This window comes from Vipera ursinii, assembly GCF_947247035.1.
Source record: "Vipera ursinii genome assembly, chromosome: 1".
Lineage (NCBI taxonomy): Eukaryota > Metazoa > Chordata > Lepidosauria > Squamata > Viperidae > Vipera > Vipera ursinii.
In genome coordinates this window covers 112,441,042-112,463,054 of record NC_139512.1, presented here as the reverse complement: position 1 = coordinate 112,463,054, position 22,013 = coordinate 112,441,042, and the positions used below count along the sequence as shown (strand labels likewise).

The 22,013-nt window shown below is 41.3% G+C and overlaps 2 protein-coding genes across 2 annotated transcripts; one reads left to right on the top strand and one right to left on the bottom strand.

The window, feature by feature from the left end:
- Nucleotides 1–9,235: 9,235 nt before the first annotated feature.
- On the top strand, nt 9,236–16,678 carry CIMAP1A (ciliary microtubule associated protein 1A; the record flags this gene model as incomplete). The annotated part of the gene is made up of 6 exons (XM_083350323.1): nt 9,236–9,344; nt 11,922–12,119; nt 13,203–13,304; nt 14,050–14,171; nt 14,745–14,882; nt 16,601–16,678. 6 exons carry the CDS (start codon nt 9,236–9,238, stop codon nt 16,676–16,678), a joined length of 747 nt encoding a protein of 248 aa, XP_083206449.1.
- Nucleotides 16,679–18,702: 2,024 nt separating this feature from the next.
- Nucleotides 18,703–21,927, bottom strand: BET1L (Bet1 golgi vesicular membrane trafficking protein like). Its single transcript, XM_083364196.1, has 4 exons — nt 21,895–21,927; nt 20,964–21,055; nt 20,711–20,767; nt 18,703–19,668 (listed from the first exon to the last, which is right to left on the bottom strand). Exons 1-4 carry the CDS (start codon nt 21,911–21,913, stop codon nt 19,501–19,503), a joined length of 336 nt encoding a protein of 111 aa, XP_083220322.1. The 5' UTR covers nt 21,914–21,927; the 3' UTR covers nt 18,703–19,500.
- Between the last annotated feature and the right edge of the window lie 86 nt (nt 21,928–22,013).

Below are 22,013 nucleotides of genomic sequence, written 5' to 3'. Positions count from 1 at the left end.
AAAGTTTTGTTTTGTTGTTTTAACATATTACAGACTGCACAATATTCTTTCTAAAGCAAAGCAAAGTGAGAAGAGTTTACTTTGATGTATCTGAAATGATTTTGCAGTCTTTAGTCTCAGAATGCTCCTAGCAATTGCATTAAGTTTTTGCTGGAGTATTCTGTTAACAATATGTTCTGTGCTAATTCCCTTGAATGCAGAAAATGTCATTTCACTCCAGTGAATACTGCTTTACAACTCACATACTATTGATGTTGGGTGCTTAAGAAGCAGCCTATGCACCTGGAAAAATTCTTGCTCCACTTCACCTTGTGACTACTCTGCTCCTGGTCTTGTAATGCATTCGGACAATTGCTGCTGGGTTGTTGGAATACCAGCGTTATAAATTGCAGGGATTTGAAGGGCAAGAAAGTTTTGTTATCATGTTGACCTTTTGAGGATTTTCAATAAACATGTTTAGATTTTTAAACTACTGGTTTTCCTGTTGTATAGGTTCCCTTTGCATTTTCTCTGGTATATTTTGCAGAACAGAAGGCCAATAGACAGAACTAGCCTTTTTTTATGAAGTACGGAAGAGATGTTGGTTTAGGTTAGTGCTCAGTGAAATCTAAGGGGACATGTAGGTCACTCTCTTATTGGGCATTTTGACCTGATACCAATTATGCACTGATATGATGACAACTCTCTCTGCTCAGCCATTGACCAGAAATGGTAAGTGCTGATTGTCTGACAGTCCTCTGCAAACTCTAGATTCATAAAGATGTAGACTTGTCAATGCAGATAGCATCTTAACATCCAAGTAATCCAAAGAGCCCAAATCACTATCAAGAGTGTTTTCAACTGAGCTGAGAAGAATTGGCCAATGGAAAATCTGATAGCCTGGAGGACAACATCTTTTCTCACGCAGTTCAAGCTAAAGACTGTCTCTTTGTAAGCAATAGTCATTCTCTGCAAATTTTGCTCAGCTTCCAAGGGGAGGAGGCTGTTGATTGTACTGAAGCCATTTCTTATCTTTGGTGCTTTCTATTAAAGATTTGGACATTTCTCTATCCAACCCTCTGTGGGTCAAATGGGTTGGTAAATCTTACTTCAGGCAGTTATGTTTCTATGAATGTCTTTCTCCAAACTGTCTTAAAAGTTAAAACTTTCATTATTCTTTTCATATTGAAGTCAACATGGAAAAGAATAAAGTCCTCTCATTTTTAATCCAACCTGGGTGAGCAAATACAGGTAGTCCTCAATTTACAACAGTTTAGTGACCGTTCAAAGTTACAACAGCACTGACAAAGTGACTTATAACTGTTTTTCACACTTAGGACCATTGCAGCATCCCTGTGATCACATGATCAAAATTCAGATGCTTGCAACTGACTCATATTTATGATAGTTGCAGTGTCCCAGGGTCATGTGGTCACCTTGTGCGATCTTCTGACAAAGTCAGTGTGGAAGCCAGTTTCATTTAACAACTGTGCTACTAATTTAACATCTGCAGTGATTCACTTAACAATAGTGGCAAGAAAGATTCTAAAGTGAGGCAAAACTCACTTAACAAATGTGTCACTTAGCAACAGAAATGTTGGGCTCCATTGTGGCCACAAGTGGAGGACTACCTCCTGTAGGATTAGGATAAGTAAGTTCCCTTTCTTCTCTGTTGCCTGAGACACAGTATTAGCAAAGAAGCAGACTTGGCTTCTCCCAATAGTTATGTGTAGGAATCTAAGAGTAATCTAAGATTAAGTTAGCCTCAGAAACAGTGGGGAGTTCTTCACAATAGACGAGAACAAATTAGCTTCTGAAAATATCTAGATAAAGAGTAATATCAGCTTTAACTGAAATTAACATGATTATTTAGAAGGAAAATATCAAATATCTTATTTATTCCATATGCAGGCTATTCCCTAAATCCTATAGTCATCTTTTGGCAGAAATTAAAAGAAGAAGTGACTGTGACTTCATCTAAAGTAGCATTTTAGATATATCCAAAACATGTGCAGAGTCCATCCTTTTTTGAGCCTGGAATTGCAGGCCATCATACTTATTCAAATGCTATAAATGTTGTGAACCTAGCCCTCTGAGTTTCAAAGTAGTTTGTATGAGTTAATCAGTTTCTCCCTGCCATCCTTTCCTCACTCTATAGTGATGTTGCTTTAAAAAATCAAATGGACAAATGTACTTATTCAGAAGTGATAAATGTACTTATTCAGAAGTGATGCCAAATGAGTTTTAATTTTTGCTGTCAAAGGCATTATGCAACTTTCCTTTCTTAATGGATTTTCTCTGGGAGAAAGATAAAGAAATGGTAAGGAAATGCAGAAATAATTTAGATGAAAAACAGTATATTTAGACCCCACACATTTTTTTTACTAGTGTGAATTATTGCCATCTGTTTTCAGAATTTGTTGGTCTAACAGATTTTCATCTCTAAGGTGAATAACAGTATTGGGAGAAATTTGACTAGGAAAATATAGGTGTCTGTGCTGTATGGGAAGGTCAGTGCCCTCTTCCCATACAGCACAGACTGTCCAAATCTTTCTTTTACAATATAGAAAATTACATTAGGAGACCTATTTATGGATCTCCCACATATATAGATTGACCCTAATTCCTGACACACAGTCCAGACTTTCCTACTTGTTCTTTGGGTTCTAGAACACTAAGTAGTACTATGAAAGGCAACTGTTTGTTTCTATGACACTTTCATGAAGATTCTTCTTATGCCCTCATGGAGGGGAGGGCAAATCCTTGCAAATAGAGATGGGGTCCTGACTGGTCAGCATTCCATCTTCTCTTTGACCCATCCATAGCCTGCTGAACAGAAGTAAGGAAAGATATCACTGACAAGAATTATATATCCAGTTTCCCAAGGCGAAAGGTGAATTAGCGTTTGGTTGTTTAAGAAAATCCTTATATTCCTCATTTCTCTCCCATTCCTTTTTATAGTGTAATTGGTTTCTATGAGCCCTTAGAAATTCATGCCAATTGGAAGCTTGATATGGGTTATAAGGAACCGCAGGATATATCAATTTAAATAATTAACCAAATAAATTACTATATGAACAGAGGGAGACAGATTTCAAACTAGCCTAAATACTGTCTTCAGATTTATCATATATCAGGCTTCGTTTTTTAATCCCTTAATTAAGCTTAGGCTTAATCTCTCTTTTCTTTCTAATAAAAGAAGGGCAACTCAAACTCTTCTTTGCGTTGCCTTTTTGCTCTTTGGATATCTTCTATAATTACACATCTCTTTGTGCCTCTTAAACTGATAAATCAATGCAGCCAAATGATTGGCCTTAAGAAAAACTGCACAATATATTTCAATTGTTAACATTCAGATCTTTTATTTGGAAGCAAGTCTTGTATAATTCTGTCAACCTGTTTATTTCTAGATTAAAGGCCTTTTGTTAAGAGCCAGCTTATGATCTATTTTCTTAGTTTGATCATGCACCTCAGTGCTTAGGCTCTTAATGATATTCCCCTATAACAAATTTATCACCAGTTTTGACTTGGTATCCCTAATTCACATTTAGGACCAAGCTGATCTTGTAAATCAGGCATGTCAAACTGCCAACCTGCGGGCCGGATGCATCACGACAAAACCGCACACTCCCCATTGCCGGCAACAGGGAAAAAGTCACAATACATTGCGCGACATCATGTGATGTCACGAGTTTGACGTGCCTGTTGTAAATCATCCATTGAGTTTTCTACTTTGCCAGTTTAACAGTTGAAATGTGTTAAAACCTGTTGGGTTTGTACTATGATAGCCTGAAACTTTTGATATGTGAGTTGAGTAAGAGACTGTGTACTTCAAAAGATATCAGATTAATTCAGAAGGCCTTAAGCAAACAGACATCCATCTGATGAAATGAGTGTACTTCATGAAAACTTATGCTTTTTTAAATAAAATATGTTAGTCTAAAAAGCTGCTACCAGATTCCTGATTTCTGGCTACCATAGACCAACACATCATTCCTCCTACTAGGTCTGCCAGACCTACAAAATATAACCAAACAACATTCTGGAAAAATAAAATAAGTGCAACCATATTTTATATGTGTATAGGTGAGTTCAATCCAGAAAAATCAATGTACATTTTTTAGGGGAAAGTATTTAAGAATCAAGGGACGCAGTGGCTCAGTGGGTTAGGACGCTGAGCTTGTCGATCAGGAGGTCGGCAGTTTGGCGGGTCGAATCCTGAGTGCCGTGTAACAGAGTGAGCGCCTGTTACTTGTCCCAGCTTCTGCCAACCTAGCAGTTCGAAAGCACGTAAAAATGCAAGTAGAAAAATAGGGACCACTACGGTGGGAAGGTAACAGCATTCCATGTGCCTTTGGCGTCTAGTCATTTATTTATTTTATTTATTTATTATTTAGATTTATATACCGCCCTTTCCCGAAGGACTCAGGGCGGTTTACAGGATATTTAAAAGAAAATCAATACAAAAGTTAAAACAATTAAAAAAGATTAAATAAAAACCTGAGAGAAAATAAAAACCCCAGTTAAAATTAAAATTAAAAATTCTCAGCCTGGGCCAGAGAGCTCGAAGAGCCAGGTCTTCAGGTCCCGGCGGAATGAACGGAGGTCGGGGGCAGTCCTAAGCTCCGCGAGCAGCTGGTTCCAAAGGGCAGGCGCACCCACTGAGAAGGCCCTACCCCTGGGTGTTACCCGCCGGCAATCTTTAACCGGCGGCACCCTGAGAAGACCCTCCCTGTGGGAGCGCACTGGACGAAGGGAGCTTGATGCTGGCAGCAGGTGTTCCCTCAGATATCCCAGACCCTCGCCATTTAGGGCTTTATAGGTCGTCACCAGCACCTTGAATCTCACCCGAAGGGCAACCGGAAGCCAATGCAGCTCGCGGAGTAGAGGTGTTACATGGGAGTATCGGGAGACCCCCATCATGACTCGTGCGGCCGCATTCTGCACCAGCTGAAGCCTCCGGGTGGTCCTCAAGGGCAGCCCCATGTAGAGAGCATTGCAGTAGTCTAAACGGGAGGTCACGAGTGCATGAGTGACTGTGCATAGGGCATCTCGGTCCAGGTAGGGTCGCAACTGGCGCACCAGGCGAACCTGGGCAAAAGCCCCCCTGGTCACGGCTCCTATATGATCTTCAAAATTGAGCCGTGAATCCAGGAGGACGCCCAAGTTGCGAGCCCTATCAACAGGGGGTAACACCTCACCCCACCCATCGTTAGAGATGGAATAGTCTGGTTGACCCGAGATGCCGGTATGCACAGCCACTCAGTCTTGGCAGGATTGAGACGAAGCCTGTTTCTCCCCATCCAGACCCAGACCGTTTCCAGGCAATGGGACATCACGGCGAGGGCATCGCTGGGTTGGTTCGGGGTGGAAAAAAAAAGTTGGGTATCATCAGCGTACTGATGATACCCCACCCCGAAACCACGAATGATCTCGCCCAGCAGCTTCATATAGATGTTGAACAGGAGGGGCGAGAGAACCGACCCCTGAGGAACTCCACAAACGAGAGGCCTCGGGGCGGACCTCTGCCCTCCCGTCAACACCGACTGCGAGTGGCCCAGGAGATAGGAGGAGAGCCACTGTAAAACGGTGCCTCCCACTCCCAGCCCCCTGAGACGACGCAGTAGGATACCATGGTCGATGGTATCAAAAGCCGCTGAGAGATCTAATAGGACTAGGACAGAGGAACAACCCCTGTCCCGAGCCCACCAGAGATCATTCACCAGCACGACCAATGCTGTCTCCGTGCTGTGCCCAGGCCTGAAACCTGATTGGTCCAGATAATCAGTTTCATCCAGGAACAGAGGAAGCTGATGCGCCACCACACTTTCAACAACCTTTGCCAGAAAGCGAAGGTTGGAGACCGGATGATAGTTATTTAAAACAGCCGGGTCCAGGGTAGGCTTCTTGAGGAGGGGTCTCACCACTGCCTCCTTCAGGGAGGCGGGAAAGACACCCTCCTTCAAGGAAGCAGTTATTACTGCCTGGAACCAGCCTCGTGTGTCCTCCCGAGCCGCATAGACCAGCCAGGAGGGGCACGCGTCCAACAAACAGGTGGTGGAGCTCAGCCTCCTCATCATCCTGTCCACATCATCAGGGGAAACAGCATCGAACTCAGTCCAGATAACATGCTCAAGACCGTCCGATTCCTCCACGTCAGACTCTGCCCAGTCAGAGTCCAACCTGGCCCGGATCTGAGCAATTCTGTCTGTCAGATGATGACTAAACTCCTCGGCCTGCCCCTGCAAGGGATCCTCCCTCACCTCCTGGTTAAGAAGGGAGCGAGTCACCCTAAACAGGGCGGCCGGGCGGTTAAATGCGGACGCGATGAGGGCAGCGAAGTAATTAGCCTTCGCCGTCCTCATCGCCACAAGATAAGATCTTATAAAGATTCTTAACTGCAATCGGTCAGATTCGGATCGGGTGGATCTCCAACAGCTCTCTAGACCCCGTCTCCGACGCTTCATCTCCCGGAGCTCCACAGAAAACCATGGAGCCCAACGAGATCTGTGCCGGGTCAGGGGTCGCAAGGGTACAACACAGTCGAGTGCCTCAGCGGCCGCCCTATCCCAAGCATCAACCAAGGCATCAACTGGGCTGTGAGTGAGGGCGATGGGTATAGACACAAGCGCCATCTGGAACCGTTCCGGGTCCATTAGGTGCCTGGGGCGGAACCACCTGGTCAGTTCCGCAGCCCAGCAGTGGGGGGTAGCATAACAGAAGACCAGCCGCAGGAGATAATGGTCGGACCATGACAGGGGAACAATGACCGGTGAACTCCCTCGCAGATCATCCAACCACTGTCTAGACAGGAACACCAGGTCGAGAGTGTGACCCCCCACATGAGTCGGGCCCTGAATTACTTGGGTCAGGCCCATGGCTGTCATGGAAGCCATGAACTCCCGAGCCAACTCAGCCGACCCTCCCAGTGAAGGCAGGTTGAAGTCACTCAGCACCATAAGCCTGGGGAACTCCACTGCCAACCCTGAGAGGGTGTCGAGCAGCTCAGGCAGGGCTGTTGCCACACAGCTGGGCGCCAGGCAGGGCTTTTTTTGTCATAGAACACCCAGAATGGAGTTCCGGCACCTTTTTTGGATGGAACCTTGTAGGGTAGGCAAGGCGGGTTGTATGACATGTGTGAGTTCCGGCACCTTTTTCTTTTACAAAAATAGCACTGGCACCAGGTATGTAAGCAACAAGCCCATCTGAACCCGAAGGCCACATCTCAGGAGGAGGGTCTCACTCCCGCCAGTCTGGACAATGGCGGTCTCCCGCGGACATAAAGTCTCCCTGATAACCACCACCACCCCTCCACCCCTACCCTGAGCCCACGGCCGGTGTAGCACACGGAAACCTGGGGGGCATAATTCAGTCAGAGGGACCCCTCCCTCCGAGCCCACCCAAGTTTCCGTAATGTACGCCAGATCCGCGCATTCCTCCTCGATCAAGTCACGAATGAGGGGAGCCTTGTTAACAACGAATCTGGCGTTAAAATAAACCAGCTTAAGTTCAGGGACCTGATCACCCTCACCCCCGGGCGAGAAGGTGCTAACCGGAGGGTCGGAGTGCGCCACCGCTCAAAGACAGTGGGGGCGTGATCCCAGATGTTGATATGGCCCTCCGTGCAACCACCTGCCACCATTCCCTATCGTCGTGGGGATTTGCAGCCCCACCCCAGCACACACAGAACCAGCAGTCTCCACCCCCAACCCTATCTCGCCGGGACCCTTCATAGGCCCAGACTGAGTACCAATTAAAAATTCCCTCCCCACCCTACTGTCCCTCCCCTTCCCTAACCTTTTAAAATACCTAGCTAAAAATATATATCAGGGGCCTCTTAATGCGTCTCCACCAGACGCCCCTAGTTAAGCCCAGCCACCTCTCGGGGTCCCAACAATTGGGCCCGTCATCAAGGGAAATGTTAGAAAGGGAGGCTGGTCGTATCCAGGAGGGAAAAACGCCCCTGAGTGCGTACAAGTCCGATCTAGAATATTGTACTCGAGCCATGAAATGGAACTGTCCGTATGAGCCATTGTTCACAAATGGGTCAGATGTTATTAAGATGATAAGATGTTAGTTAAGATGTAAAAACATTAAATCCAGAACATGTCTTCATCCAGCAATCCACCAATCCGGCTCTGCTCCAACCTGAGCCGGTCCAGACAAAAGCCCATAACTGTCCTCTCACCTAGCCATGAGATCCAGCCTGGGGTGGATAAGGGCAGTCATGCCAGCCACATGACCACGGAGACGTTCTCAGACAAGCACTGGCTCTTCGGCTTTGAAACGGAGATAAGCACCAGCCCCTAGAGTCGGAAACGACTAGCACGCATGTGCAGGAGAACCTTTACCTTTACCTTTTTATTTAAGAATCAGCATTTAATGACAAATTTATTTTTGCACACTACTGAAAAAGTGGGCAAGGTCCATTTTTTGGACAAAGGCCCAAGACCTGAAAAATCTTGTTGGGGGCAGATTGTAATGGAGAAATCTATCTACAATATGGGATTGCTAAAAGTCAACAGTTACTTGATGATACACAGTCACTCCCTTACTCAATCAAAATACTTTTCTTCTCACAAAAGTCTACCATTAATCTTCCCATTGCAATTTCTGCTTTTTATGCCTTCTTTGCTTTTAGGGGAGGCCTGGTGATATTTCCACTAAGTGTAGATGTAAAAGGTCAGAACACAAGAAGAAAGGAAATATAGGTAGTCCTCACCCTATGACCACAACTGAGCCTCAAATTTCCGTTGCTAAGCAACATAGTTGTTAAGTGAGTTTTGCTCCATTTTACAATGTTTTTTTTGCCACAGTTAAGTGAATCATTCCAGATGTAAAGTTACTGTAGTTGTTGAGTGAATCTGGTTTCCCCATTCACTTGGCTTGTCAGAAAGTCACAAAAAGTGATCACATAACCCTGCGGCACTGCAACCATCATAAATACATGCCAATTGCCAAGCTTCTGAATTTTGATCACTTGATCACAGGGTCAGTGTGAAAAACAATCAGAAGTCATATAAGTCATCTTTTTCATTACTATTGTAACTTCAAACAGTCATTAAACAAATGGTTGTAAATTGAGGACTACCTTAAAGTGGAGATTTAAGACCAAATATTTTCTTAGCCTTTGAATGCCAATTAAAGCAGAAAAAATGTAACAAGGCTTTATAAAATATAAAAGGAAATATCCACTCTCTTTTAAAACATTTGCTCTGTGTTCTTAGTTTCTTAGGTTTTGGAATAAGTATCCACCATGAACCAAGGAGGTTGGATAGGAACATGGAGGCCTCATCATCCAAGAGGCCCAATCATGGCCCAGTATACCAGCCCTGGCCCCAAGTACTCCATACAAGGAGCAACAGGTAAATAAACAGTCATTCAATCAGGACTTTAAAATACAGTCAGTGTTTTGTTTTATCTTTATTTATCATTGCCACTTACAGCAGACCCTACCCCAAAATGACTTGGATAACAGTGTGAAACATCCAATAGTAACGATCAGTAGAACTAATTTTTTAAAAAAGAATTCACCATGAAAAGGCATCACAATATGCCCACATGTATTCTCCTTTGGAAATAGTTTTCTGTAATGATTTTCTGCACATTTCAACAGAGTTTGTACAGAGTGATCCCTACCAGTTAGTGCCTGGCATATCACAATTCTACTTGCTTGATGCTGATATTTTATTTAATGTTATATACTTATTACTTTTATGGCTTTTTGAAAACTGATACTGACTTTGGTGGGTTTTTTCCCCCACTGATTCAAGTAGAATTTAATTGGAGATGTGAAAAATCATCCTCTCAAACCCCAAGTCTTGACATTAAGTCAGGAACACCATAGCTCTTAAAATTTAGACCAGCCACCCCCCACTTTAATGCCCTCCAAAAGTGCTAGATTGCAGCTCCAAGAATTCTCAATCAACAATAGTTAGCAAAAGACAAAATTTTGAATTGGGAATACTTAAACTTGGTTCCAGTTTGGTGATGCTGCTGAGGGCAGATCTACATGTCCAAATTGTACTAGCATGAATTCAGACCAATAACTGTTTCTCAGGGGCAGCCATGGATGGTGCCATCTCTTTCCTGACCTCCCACTGGCCACCAGGAAGACAACCTCAGTCATCTTTTCCTGCTGCACATCAAAAAAATTAAATTTGTCCAAAGTTTTAAATAATAAAATTTGCAATAATTTTTTTTTAAAAAAATAAATTTGTATCCGCACAGGCTATGCTGCCCTGTTTACCCACTGTGCTTCACTTCATTGAAGACAAACATTGCATTCTAACTGGCCATGAAGAGCTATAGGTTACTGCTCCCCACAGCCATCTTGGTTGTGCTGCTTAGCTGCCTCTCCATTTCTGAATTGCTCTTGACGGATCAATCTAATTTCCCCCTTCATTTCACTACTGGACTGTGAAACTCAAAATCATTCCTACCAAGCTCACCAGTGGAATGGTGAGAGTATGGGGGATTATTAAATAAAAACAGGATAAATTGACAAGAGTTTTGCCAGTTTGTCCCTCTAGCTCAGGTGATAGGAAGAATAAACAATGGTGCTTTCCCTTTGGATCTCCCCCCCCTTCTTTTCATCAACAAAAGCCCCCAATGGAAAGGCATCCATCAATGGAAATTACATGTCCTCAAAGAAATATACATGGAAATGGAAAAGGTTGTTCCTGCTTTCCCAGCATGTGTCGGAAGATTTAAAAAGTAGAAGTCCAGATGGAATACCAAAGATTTCATCCTAGCAAAAATTGAAGAAGAGGTTGAAATTGGGAAGTGACTTTATTAAGCCATTTTTATTTTTATTTAAGCTATTTTCAGCTGGTTTATACACAGAAATCAAACAACTTTCCCAAAAATATTTGGGAAAGGCAATGTCTTGGTAAACTACACTTGGAATACTGAAAAAAGATGTTGAGACTCTGGAAAGAGTACAGAGAAGAGCAACAAAGATGATTAGGGGACTGGAGGCTAAAACATATAGGGAACGCTTGCTGGAGCTGGGTATGTCCAGTTTAATTAAGAGAAGGACTAGGGGTGGCATGATAGCAGTGTTGCAATATCTAAGGGGCTGCCACAAAAAAGAGTGGGCCAACCTATTCTCCAAAGCACCTGAAGGCAGGACAAGAAGCAATGGATGTAAACTAATCTTGTAGAAGAGCAATCTAGAATTTCCTGTCAGTTAGAAGAATTAATCAGTGGAACAACCTGCCTCCAGAAATTGCAGATGCTCCAACAATGGAAGTTTTTAAGAAGAGATTGGACAACCATTTATCTGAAATGCTATAGGGTTTCCTGCTTGAGTAGGGAGTTGGACTAGAAGACCTCCAAGCTCCCTTCCAATTCTGTTAATGTCTAGACCAAGTTTCTTGGTTTGACACCCTCCAGATGAATTTCAATCACAATTTCCAGCCATAAGGAAATTTTTGGATGTTGCAGTCTCAGTGCATCCTGACAGTTGCTAGATTGGGGGAAATTAGTTTTTCAGAAGAGAAGATTTGCCTCTCATTTCTGTAATGCATTATAGGATATCAGGAGACAGGGATTACCAACTTTGTTAGTTGTCAACTGAAGCGAAGATGCTAAAACGATACAACTCAATGTGAAATTTCTGGTGACTAACTCTGATTACACCTTTTCTAACGAACACATTTATTATTAAAGGGCATTAGCTTTCATGAACTGCAGCACATAAGTGCATTGGATGAAGCTGATAAGACTTATGCCTTTTAATAAAATTTCTTAGTTAGAAAAGGTGTTATCAAACTCCTGGTTTTTTTGCTACTGTAGCCTAAGACATCTCTCATCTAAGGGTTTCCCTGACTGTGATTGGGATCTCCTTGCAGAGGGAGGGTGTCACACAAATTAATGTATTATTTTAGGTGTGGTCACACTACTATAAAGTTGCCATGATGCAACTCTTTTTTTTCCAGGTTATGTATCGCACATGCCCACCAAAAGGAAAGCACCTGCTTATAGCATGTATGGTGCAAAGCCTCCAAATAGCAAGGACAATATTCCGGGTCCTTACTATGTGCAGGGTACTGTGACTAACAGAGGAAAGAAGACTGGTCCCTCTTTTTCAATAAGTGGGCGAACTGAATCAAAAGTGGAGACTACCCCAGGTCCTGGTGAGTAATAGACTTCTATCCCAAGTATATAAATCAAATGGATCACCTCTTCGGGGAATTCTGACGTAACATTTTGAAAGATTCTGTGTGGTTAAATAGAAGCAAAAGCCTGCCATCACCTGTACAAGAAAAGGAATTAATGTTGTCCTATGCATTTTCATCATGCAGAACTATTTTCACTTAACAAGAAGGCTTTGTTAAAAAAAAATAGATGTTGGTGGTTTAAGAATTGACCTCAACCTTCAGACAATAGTCACCTTTAGATCAGAAGTCGGCAGCACTCAGATCAAATCAAGTCAAACAATCAATCAATAAGCAAGCTAGTATACCTGGATTATAAGAATGGGCATAAACAGCCTACTATTTGCTCAAAATCTGAATGTTCAGATGGACAAATAGATCATGTTGATTAGAAGAGAACTTTTTTGTGTATACACACACACACACACACACACACACACACACACACACAAAGGCCTTTTCCTCTAGCTTACCACTTTGCATGTTCTTTCTCCTATGTATTAGTTCTAAAATTCTAACCCTATTCCTCTTTGCAAGCAGAATAAATGGTGCAAAGATGATATTTCATCCTGGAACTACATTGACTCATGGTGGCCATAGAACAGTTCCATGTCCTAGCAACAATCCAGAAGTGGTTTGCCTTTGCTTCTTCCAGAAGGGTTTGTTTTTCAGGATTCCAGTTTGGCTTACAGCTTTGGGATTTCTTGATGCCTTAAGTACAATTCCCAAAGTCATTCCAAAAATGGCTACTACATTTTTCAGTGGTGCCAGGGGGGAGGGGGGATACTCAATAATTAACCTTACCTGAATTATTTATGATTTTCAGGAAATTTGAAATTAAATGAAATCAATTTTATTTTTTTGCTCCCCCCCCCCCCGCTCCCTCAACTTCTTGAGCCAACCTTACCTACTTTTTAAAGTGCGGTCTCTGATCTAACCATCAAAAAGGAAGAACAAGACCTGGCCCTGAATTGAATTGCCCAGTCCTATTTTAAGACATACAAGGCACAATGAAAATTAAGTTTAAATCCAGTTTTCAGCAATGTTGTTTGTTTCTCCTAGCCTGTTACTCACCTGATAAGGCAAAAAAGGTTATCTATAAAGCTGCCCCCATGCATTCCATTGGATATCGGACTCATGGAGGAAAGGTGGATAGCACGCCAGGTAAGTTCGATTCTTTTTGTTTGTTGTTTGACTTGGCTATTCCTTGAAGGAATCATACCCAGATCCTGTTTAAGTCACAATTCAGAGCAATATCATCTCATAAACTGGGAGGCAGCTCAATTCCATGCAGATTTCCTTGGAGGAAAGCCCAACTGAATTTGATTATGTGTAATTGAACAGAAGAGCATAGAATTGTGATTCTTCCCAACCACAAAAGATTTTTTTCTCACTGAGGTAAGCTTCAGTTATGCCTATCTCTGTTGCACTATGTCTATCCACAATTTATTGGACCAATTGTGCAGCAAGACTTGACAGAAAATTGTTTTAAACAACAACAAAAATGGGCATAGCTGGGAAAGAGCCCTTCATACCTCTTTAAACAATAAAATTCAGACATTGCTTTTGGACATGAGAATATTCAAAAATCATTTGTGATGTCTTGTGATAGGTTGATATTCGAAGAAAAACACTCAACAATTCTCATGAACAATCTTCCATAGTCTGGTACCTCCAAGATAATTCGTGGGTTCAATTTTCAGAATTCCCAGTCAGTTTCTTCTATGAAAATTCTGGGAACTGAAATCCTGGAACATGTCTGGAAAGTGCCAGAAAGTGGAAGGCTGTTATTCCCAAATCCTCTAGACAAACCCAAAGTACCACTTTGAAGAACAGCATTTACTTGTCTTTTTCTCCAGGGTTATCAGAATTCTCACTCTTCATTTTGGTAATATTCACATTTTTTCAGGTCCTAACAATTATATGATTCCAGAGGTCATTGGACCACATTCAGTGGCTACCCCAGGCAGCCCTTCCTATTCTATGACAGGAAAGAGTAAGCTTGGACGTTTTGATGAAGACCTTCACAAGGTAATCTGTGGATTCAATTCCTATTTTGTTGTATCAGACTTTGTTATTTAATAACCACAATGGACAACCTAGAAACACACTTGGCTTTTAAACCCAACTTTTGTAGCCTTCTGTTACTTGTACTTTGGCAGCATGATGATCACACTGCTGAGTTGCACTTATCCCCTCCCATTGTCTCTACCTTGATAGAGTCAAAGCTCCATCCAGATAACTAACAGAGGAATGATAAAATGCAGCAATGTTGTCCCTGTTGCAACAGAGAAGAACATGAGTTTGGTGGCAAGATGCTAGAGAGCCTTGCTTTTTGACAGAAGAAGCAAACACCTAGGTTCTTGGGGAAGGGCAGCGAGGAAGCTTCCAACATTAATGTGTCCAGCTCTTTTTACAGTGTTTTCCTTGGAACAGAAGCAGAAGTAATGAATTAGGTTGGCATCCCAAGTCCTATGGAAGCCTTAGGACATCACTGACATATGTGAAAGGGGTCTATAATGAGCTGCTCGGTTTTTCTAGAAGATGATATATGAGCTAAGTTCCTTTTCATCTTGGGACACTGTGTGGTTCTTTCCTTTCTAGACTCCAGGTCCAGCTGCATATCATAAGCCCAGTGTAGAGATCTACAAAAAGAGTGCACCAAAATATACCATGGCAGGCCGAATCAAAGATCACAAAACTGACAAATTGCCTGGACCTGCAGAGTACGAACTGGGAAAGGTGAGAAAAATATATTTTTTTCCAGGAAAAAAAAAGAAAAATGTCCACCCACCCACCTGAAAAAGTGTTATTTAATTTTCATAAGGTTCTGACATTTATTAGGGCTAAAATGTATGAAGGGAAGAATGTTGTGTTTGTTCTTGTACAATAGAAGAAGAAGTAAGGAGGTTTTGCAATATACTTTAAGAATTCAGAAGTTCTGTGCTTACATTGGTCCCACCAATATTCAATAAGTCTGATCTTTTCCTTTACCCTGCAACATTCGTATATTCCATTCTCATATTCCAATGATTTGTTACATTAGGAATGAAAATGGGCATTCATTCTTCCTTTTATCTTGCTCCAAAAGACTACAGTTAAACTACAGTTGATTGTGATATTCAGAATTCCAACTGTAATGTAAACTCTTCCCACAAACTAAGATAAATCTGTAGCTTTTAGCTTTAATCTAAGAAAAGTGCTGAAAGCCTTCCTCTGGCCACCCATTCCTTGCCCCATGCTGTCAACAAATCTGATTGTCTAACGAAGGGCCATTATATCGGAGTTGCAGAATCTAGACCAGTGTTTCTCAACTTTGGCAAAATTAAGATAGGTTTGACTTCAATGCCTATCTTAAAGTTGCCAAGGTTGAGAAATGCTGATCTAGACCATAAGATGGGTAGAAGAGTTATGTTAAGCTTAGATTTTTATGATCCAGACCCGATAGCTCAGATCCAGGGCCTCAAGTGGAATTACAGAGGAAGAAAGGGGTTGAAGGAAGCAAAGGACAGAAGAACTAACATTACAAGGATTGCTCTCCCCTTCTTTTCTATTGCCCCTTGACTAGTAGTGCAAGGGCTGGAAATTGAATCCTTGGAGGCTCCTACAGCTTTCTCAACTGTTTCTGGTTGCTCCCTCTCTTCTTCTGGCTCTTCTTCTACTAGCTTATGAAGGGACGCAGGGAGAAAGAATAGCCATCCTGCACTACATTGCTTTTCCAACTGTATCCGTGGAATCTGAAATGGGGAGCCTAAAGTTCCATGAGACTTAATGGGGTTTCATGGGCGACTAAGGACAAAAAAATCCCCCAACTTCACTCAAATGCAACAATTTTTTTATCGTTACAGTGCTCTGGTTTCTGTTCAAATAGTATATCATCAGATATGTGCCTTTTAATCGGACTTCTAGGATTTCTTAAAAAGGCAACTAAAAGTTTCTGCAGCCTGAAAAAGTCTGTAAAGTCTTCTGCACTGTAATATACCTCCAGGGATCCCGTAATCAAAGTTCAGAAGAGATCTCTAGATGGCAGCAGAGAGATATAGCCTATACATAAAAAAGGGATACTTTCACCTGGCTAAGTGGGGGAAGGTATCTTCTGGGGCAAGAAGCTGAGGGACATGGGTGGCTGAAGGTGAGAAGAGACCCGCATGAGGCTCAAGCCCACCACTGCTGTATCAGCAGGAAAGAAGTGGCTGGGTGTCCTTCTCTTTGCTGCACTCGGTTGTTACAAGTCAGGGTTGAGGGAGGTGCATGGTATTTGAGCTCTCTCCTTTGGGGACCCCATTTGCAAAATGGGCCCTGGTGTCTACCACTACTATGTTTACTATTATAAACTATATTTTTCTTATTAGAAGAAAATAAATGCTAATAAAATGTACTAATTTTATAGTAATAAAATGTACCAATAGCTAGAAGACAGGTCTATTTTGCCTTACCTGTTTTCGTCCTCCTATTTCTAGATATCTTGCGCTCCTGTAATCAGTTTTGGAATCAGACATTCTGATTATACAACCCCTGTGATTGTGGACGTTTACTGATTGTGTCCTCTGTGCAGAAATCACATTGGTTTTTCAACTTGTTTTTATACCATGTTGCTCATGTTTCAAAGCTACCTGTTTTTAAAGCTTCAAAACCAACTAACAATTGTTTCACCATGTTTTATAACCACCTGTCTGGAGGGACTACCACAAATATTCAGTAACCAACTATTGAAACTGACGTTCTAAACTCTCTGACAAAAAGAATGTGCCACAGCCATTTCTTGGGATGAAGAGAGGCCATTGCAAATTCTGCCCTGCTGAATATATGCCTAGATTCTGACACTAATATAAAGACCATGGTGTCATTCTCCAGAAATTGGAATTAGAAATATTTTATATTATATATTTTTTCGTAAAAACCTACTTGGATTCCTGCTCCAGAAATATTTCACAGAACTTGCTATTCTTACAGTAATTCACATAAAAATATTTTGTATCTCACTTATATCTTCATTTAGAATAAATAAATTGAAAAGTCGGATTTTACTTTGTCCTTTTTTCAATGAAAATTAAGTCTCCTTTTATAGTACACAATGGCTGGCTGGAGAAATCTGGGAGGTGGAAAACCACTCGTTTTAAAATGGCTACGTTTGAGGAAAAACTGGCCTAAGGCTCTGGAAAATTGGGAATGGTTAAACCTGCTTTATTTTCAAATTTAAATACAATGTGAATGTTACTATTTCAACTGTGAGATAAGTTACAAATCAGATTCACCTACAAAAGAATATTCACTTGCTTCAAGTGAAAGGTACATGTATATCAATTTTAAAGGTAAAAAGGTAAAGGTTCCCCCGCACATGCGTGCTAGTCGTTTCCGATTCTAGGGGCCGGTGCTCATCTCCGTTTCAAAGCCGAAGAGCCAGCGCTTGTCCGAGGACGTCTCCATGGTCATGTGGCCGGCATGACTAGACGCCAAAGGTGCACGGAGCGCTGTTACCTTCCCACCGTAGTGGTCCCTATTTTTCTACTTGCATTTTTACGTGCTTTCGAACTGCTAGGTTGGCAGAAGCTGGGACGAGTAACAGGCGCTCACTCTGCTACGTGGCACTTGGGATTCGACCCGCCAAACTGCCGACCTCCTGATCAACAAGCTCAGCGTCCTAACCCACTGAGCCACCGCGTCCCTATATCAATTTTAGGAAGATCCAAAATGGATCAGCGCTGGATATCCTGTTACTTCTATTCTTTTTTTTTTAACTACAGAATAACATATGCTGGCAAATTGTATTTTGGAAACCAAAAATATTAATGAGTAAGATATGATATAAAAATCTTCTATATCTGGAGTTCTTTTCAGTAGACAAATACAGGATTGCATTGTTACAGGTAATCCTCAACTTAAACCTTTCATTTAGTGACAGTTCAAAGTTGCAACGGAACTGAAAAAAAGTGACATGACTGTTTTTCACACAATTGTTACAATATCCCCATGGTCACATGATCAAAATTTGGATGCTTGGCAACACACATGTGTTTATGACAACTGCAATGTCCTGGGGTCATGTGATCAGCTTTTGTGATCTTCTGACAAGCAAAGTCAATAGGAAAGCCAGATGCACTTTATAGCCATATTACTAACTTAACAACTGTGGCAAGAAAGATTATAAAATGGGGCAAAATTCACTTAACAACTGTCTCGCTTAGCAATGGAAATTTTGGGCACAATTGTGGTCATAAGTTGATCAGTACCTGTAATTGTACATACTATATTAGCTTAAATGCTGCTAATGCTTTAGTAATAAACATCAGAAGGAAAATATTGATTCTAGCGCAGGGGTGTCAAATTGCCAGATGTGTCATGTGGAAGCCACGCCCACCCCATTGCCGACAATGGCAAAACTGTCCTGATACATTGTGTGACGTCACGAATTTGATATGTCTGTTCTAGCGAGATGAGAATCACTAAGCAATCATTAGTTGTCAAAACACCTCTAGAACTACAGCGCAATTCTATGCATGTCTACTCAAAAATAAATCTTACTGAATTCAACAAAATGCAATCCAGGAAAATATGCATAAAATTGAATTTTTAATCTAGAATCAATACATCAAATTAAAAAAGAACCTTAAGACTGATTTTGACAAAGTTTAAAAAATGAAGATACAATAACTTACAATATGGTTAGTACAACTCAAAACTGGTAAATCATTTAAGGGATTAATTAGAACGGAAAGGGAAAAAAGCAGAAGTAATATGGTCATATATTCAAGGTGTTTTCTATTTTGTGAGTGCTTTAAACCCAACTGTGTTCTTCTACACACCTCTTTGAGAGATAATAAGCAAGGATTATTGTTTATAGCTGTTGGTTTACCCAGAAACAGTGATAAAGGAATTTTGTTTTAAAAGACATTCCAATGTGAGATACCACTTCTCAGAAATGCACATATCCTAACATCAGCCTTTTAAGCAACACTTTTTTCCCATTAAAAAGGGCATTAGAACATTTTTACTAAACATTGTCAGGATTTTCCTGCTGAACCATAAGTTTCAGAAAGCTAATCCCCAATATGCTTCCTCTTTCATCAAGTAACGACAGCAAGCTAATACAAGGGCAGAGGGAAAGAGACTTCATTTCAGTGAATTGTGTTGCATTTGAGCTTTCAAGAAGAGAGGGACAAAATCATATCCTCTTTAAAGAAAAAAAGATGAGTTCAGAATGGAGAGATCATGCTGTAGTTCATAAAGGAGCTTCTGGGTTACTGTGAAAATTTAAATAATCCTTCCCAAGATACACATCTGAAGGTCATCCACAGCTCCGTTTTCCATTACCCCTTTTTTCCTTCAACAAACATCCAGTACAAAACTTTAATAATTTCCGTCAAGTTCGTGCTCTTGTTACCAAATAATACAAGATGAAGAAGACAAGAATCAGTCCACCAGACACATAACAGAGAAGCTTGCGGTTGTCCCTTCCTGACCGAGTCATAGTAGAGAAACGCTTCACGCTTCCTGTGAGAAGACCTGTCACACTCATAAAATCAGAATCCTAAAACAAAAAGATAACTCTTAATACGTTAGAATCAACTTCAATGATTGTTTCATTCCCATTTAAAGAAAAGATTTGAAAGGGAAATTCTATCAACCATCTTGTTCTTTTTCTGCCCTTACTTTGCTGGTTTTGTCTTTTTGAATTGTGTTTTTATTTCCTTCATTGTATTGTGAGCAATCTAGTCATTCTTCAGTTAGACAGCTCCTAGATCAAATAAATTAAACTGTAGCCATACATAAACATACTTCTTAAACTGGCAAAATTCGCAATGTAATACTATAGTGATGCTGCAGCACTTTCTACTACAAATTTTCTAACATCATTTATCCTCACAATTTAACCAACAGGAGAAAAATTATATGTCGGAGGTCCATCATTAGCTTTTATTAATAATGAACAGACTTTTAAACTTAGATCTTACAACAGTGTGATGAACAGAACATACCATATCCAAAAATATTACAAAGGATAATATGAAGTGAGAACTAATGTGTGCACGAAGTAGCAAGCCACAGCTGCCATGACTGATTGTGATTTACCAGCCTATGAAACTCATCACTACAGATCACTAGTTATTTTTATAATGTCATGGCCTACACATGGTTTGTACTTGCATACATGGAAATGTTTTATATATAGGAAATCCTTTTGAAATTGGCCTACCAATTTGACTATACAAAGCAGTTCCTTAAAATATTTACATTAGCCTCATGAAGGCCACAACTAAGAACCTACAAGCCATTGCTGATACCAAAGAGACCAAAGGTTCACATTTGACTTCTTTTAGAAAAGTAACACACACACATACAACTCTGGGAACTCCATGGCAGGATAAAATATGTTTTTTGGGTGGGTGGGAGGGAATGAAGACAAAATGATGAAGGTTGCCAGGAAGGAAGTTTAGTAGTAACAATTTCTTTGAATCTGATGGGTCCAAAATTCTCAACAAAATCGTGTTTTGACATAACTCAAGTGTATTGTATTATACAACTCATCCTTCAGGTATATTTTTCCACATGAAGTGCAAATAGTTGTTTACCATATTATCCAGGTATTGGTTTTGATCCTCAGCATCTTTGTCAATGTCCAATGCAAGCTAGATTTAAAAAAAGAAGAAATTGTTGTTTCCAACATTGTCATTTTTGACATATTTTGTAATAATGCTGATTTTGGAAAGGATTACAATTTTCATTTCCACATTAGCAATATAGAAAAAATAATCTGGCATAGGAAACTCATCATTATAATTAGCTAGCAAGTGAAAAACTAACAGATTTGAGTGGGCTACCAACCGATTTTAGACGGGTGACTTTAGTGGCTAGATTTTCTGCCATGCGCTTATTTTCCACATCTAACATATCATCCACCGCATTTGTATTTGGACCTGCAAAAAAAAAAGAGTTATAACTTAAGAACAGCTAAGAATACATGTAGGAGTTCATAGAAAAAGAAACAGTGGGCAACCTACAGATCTCTATTTCACACACACAGGGAACATTTCCCCCAAATTCCAGGTTCAAAATATTATTGAGCTGGCAGAGTTCAAAAATAAATACTTTGTAAAAAGGTAAAAACAATTTTAAAAGGCCATAACAACAAAGCCTACCCAGTTCCACATACCAGTGTATCCTATCACCATTTCGTAAGGTCTCCTGCTTGGGCAGAGGGTTGGGACTAGAAGACCTCCAAGGTCCCTTCCAACTCTGTTATTCTGTATGTTACTATTGCCTTTTTTTGGCCCCAACCAAGATCTTTAAGTGAAAGCAGGAAAGCTGGTGTGGTGGGCAAAGGAGAGAAGAGAACAGAGAAGGCAGCTGTTCTTCCCGGCGGACATTCTCTCCTGCCAGCTGCCTGCCAGATGTTCCACAAACGATGGTGTCCGTCTCCATCCCCAAAGGTTGGAGTAATGCGAAAGGAATGGAGAGACCTCCGAGCAGAGGATGGCTCGAAAACACCCCTTCCTTATTTTGCATCCCTCTCCTCTTTCAAAACTAGTCAATTAAGCTGACTTTGTAATAATACCGCTTGGGGTGTGTATGAAAGCCCTAATAAGCAGGCATATACATAGAATGAAGGCTACTGCTAAGCTTGTAAGCCGCCCGGAGTCTTCGGAGAAGGGCGGGATATAAATGGAATTAAAATAAAATAATAAAATAAAAGGAGAGCCGCGGCACCCACTCACTCTTTCCACGTCTCCTCCTCCTCCTCCTCCTCTGCACTCACCTCGGCCCCAGTCCGCCATGACTGCTTCCTGCCTCCGTGTCCTGCTCCGCCCACCGAGAAGCGGAGATTTGTTTTGGGGCGCGGGAAGTAGGAGGGCTCTGGGCCCGGCTGCAGCCGCG

What these genes read in the sequence shown, in the direction of transcription:
- BET1L (XM_083364196.1), bottom strand. An exon ending in AAGTCACCCGTCTAAAATCG is followed by an intron (nt 20,768 to 20,963) that starts GTTGGTAGCCCA and finishes TTTTAAATCTAG; the next exon opens with CTTGCATTGGACATTGACAA. An exon ending in ACCAATACCTGGATAATATG is followed by an intron (nt 19,669 to 20,710) that starts GTAAACAACTAT and finishes TTTTTGTTTTAG; the next exon opens with GATTCTGATTTTATGAGTGT.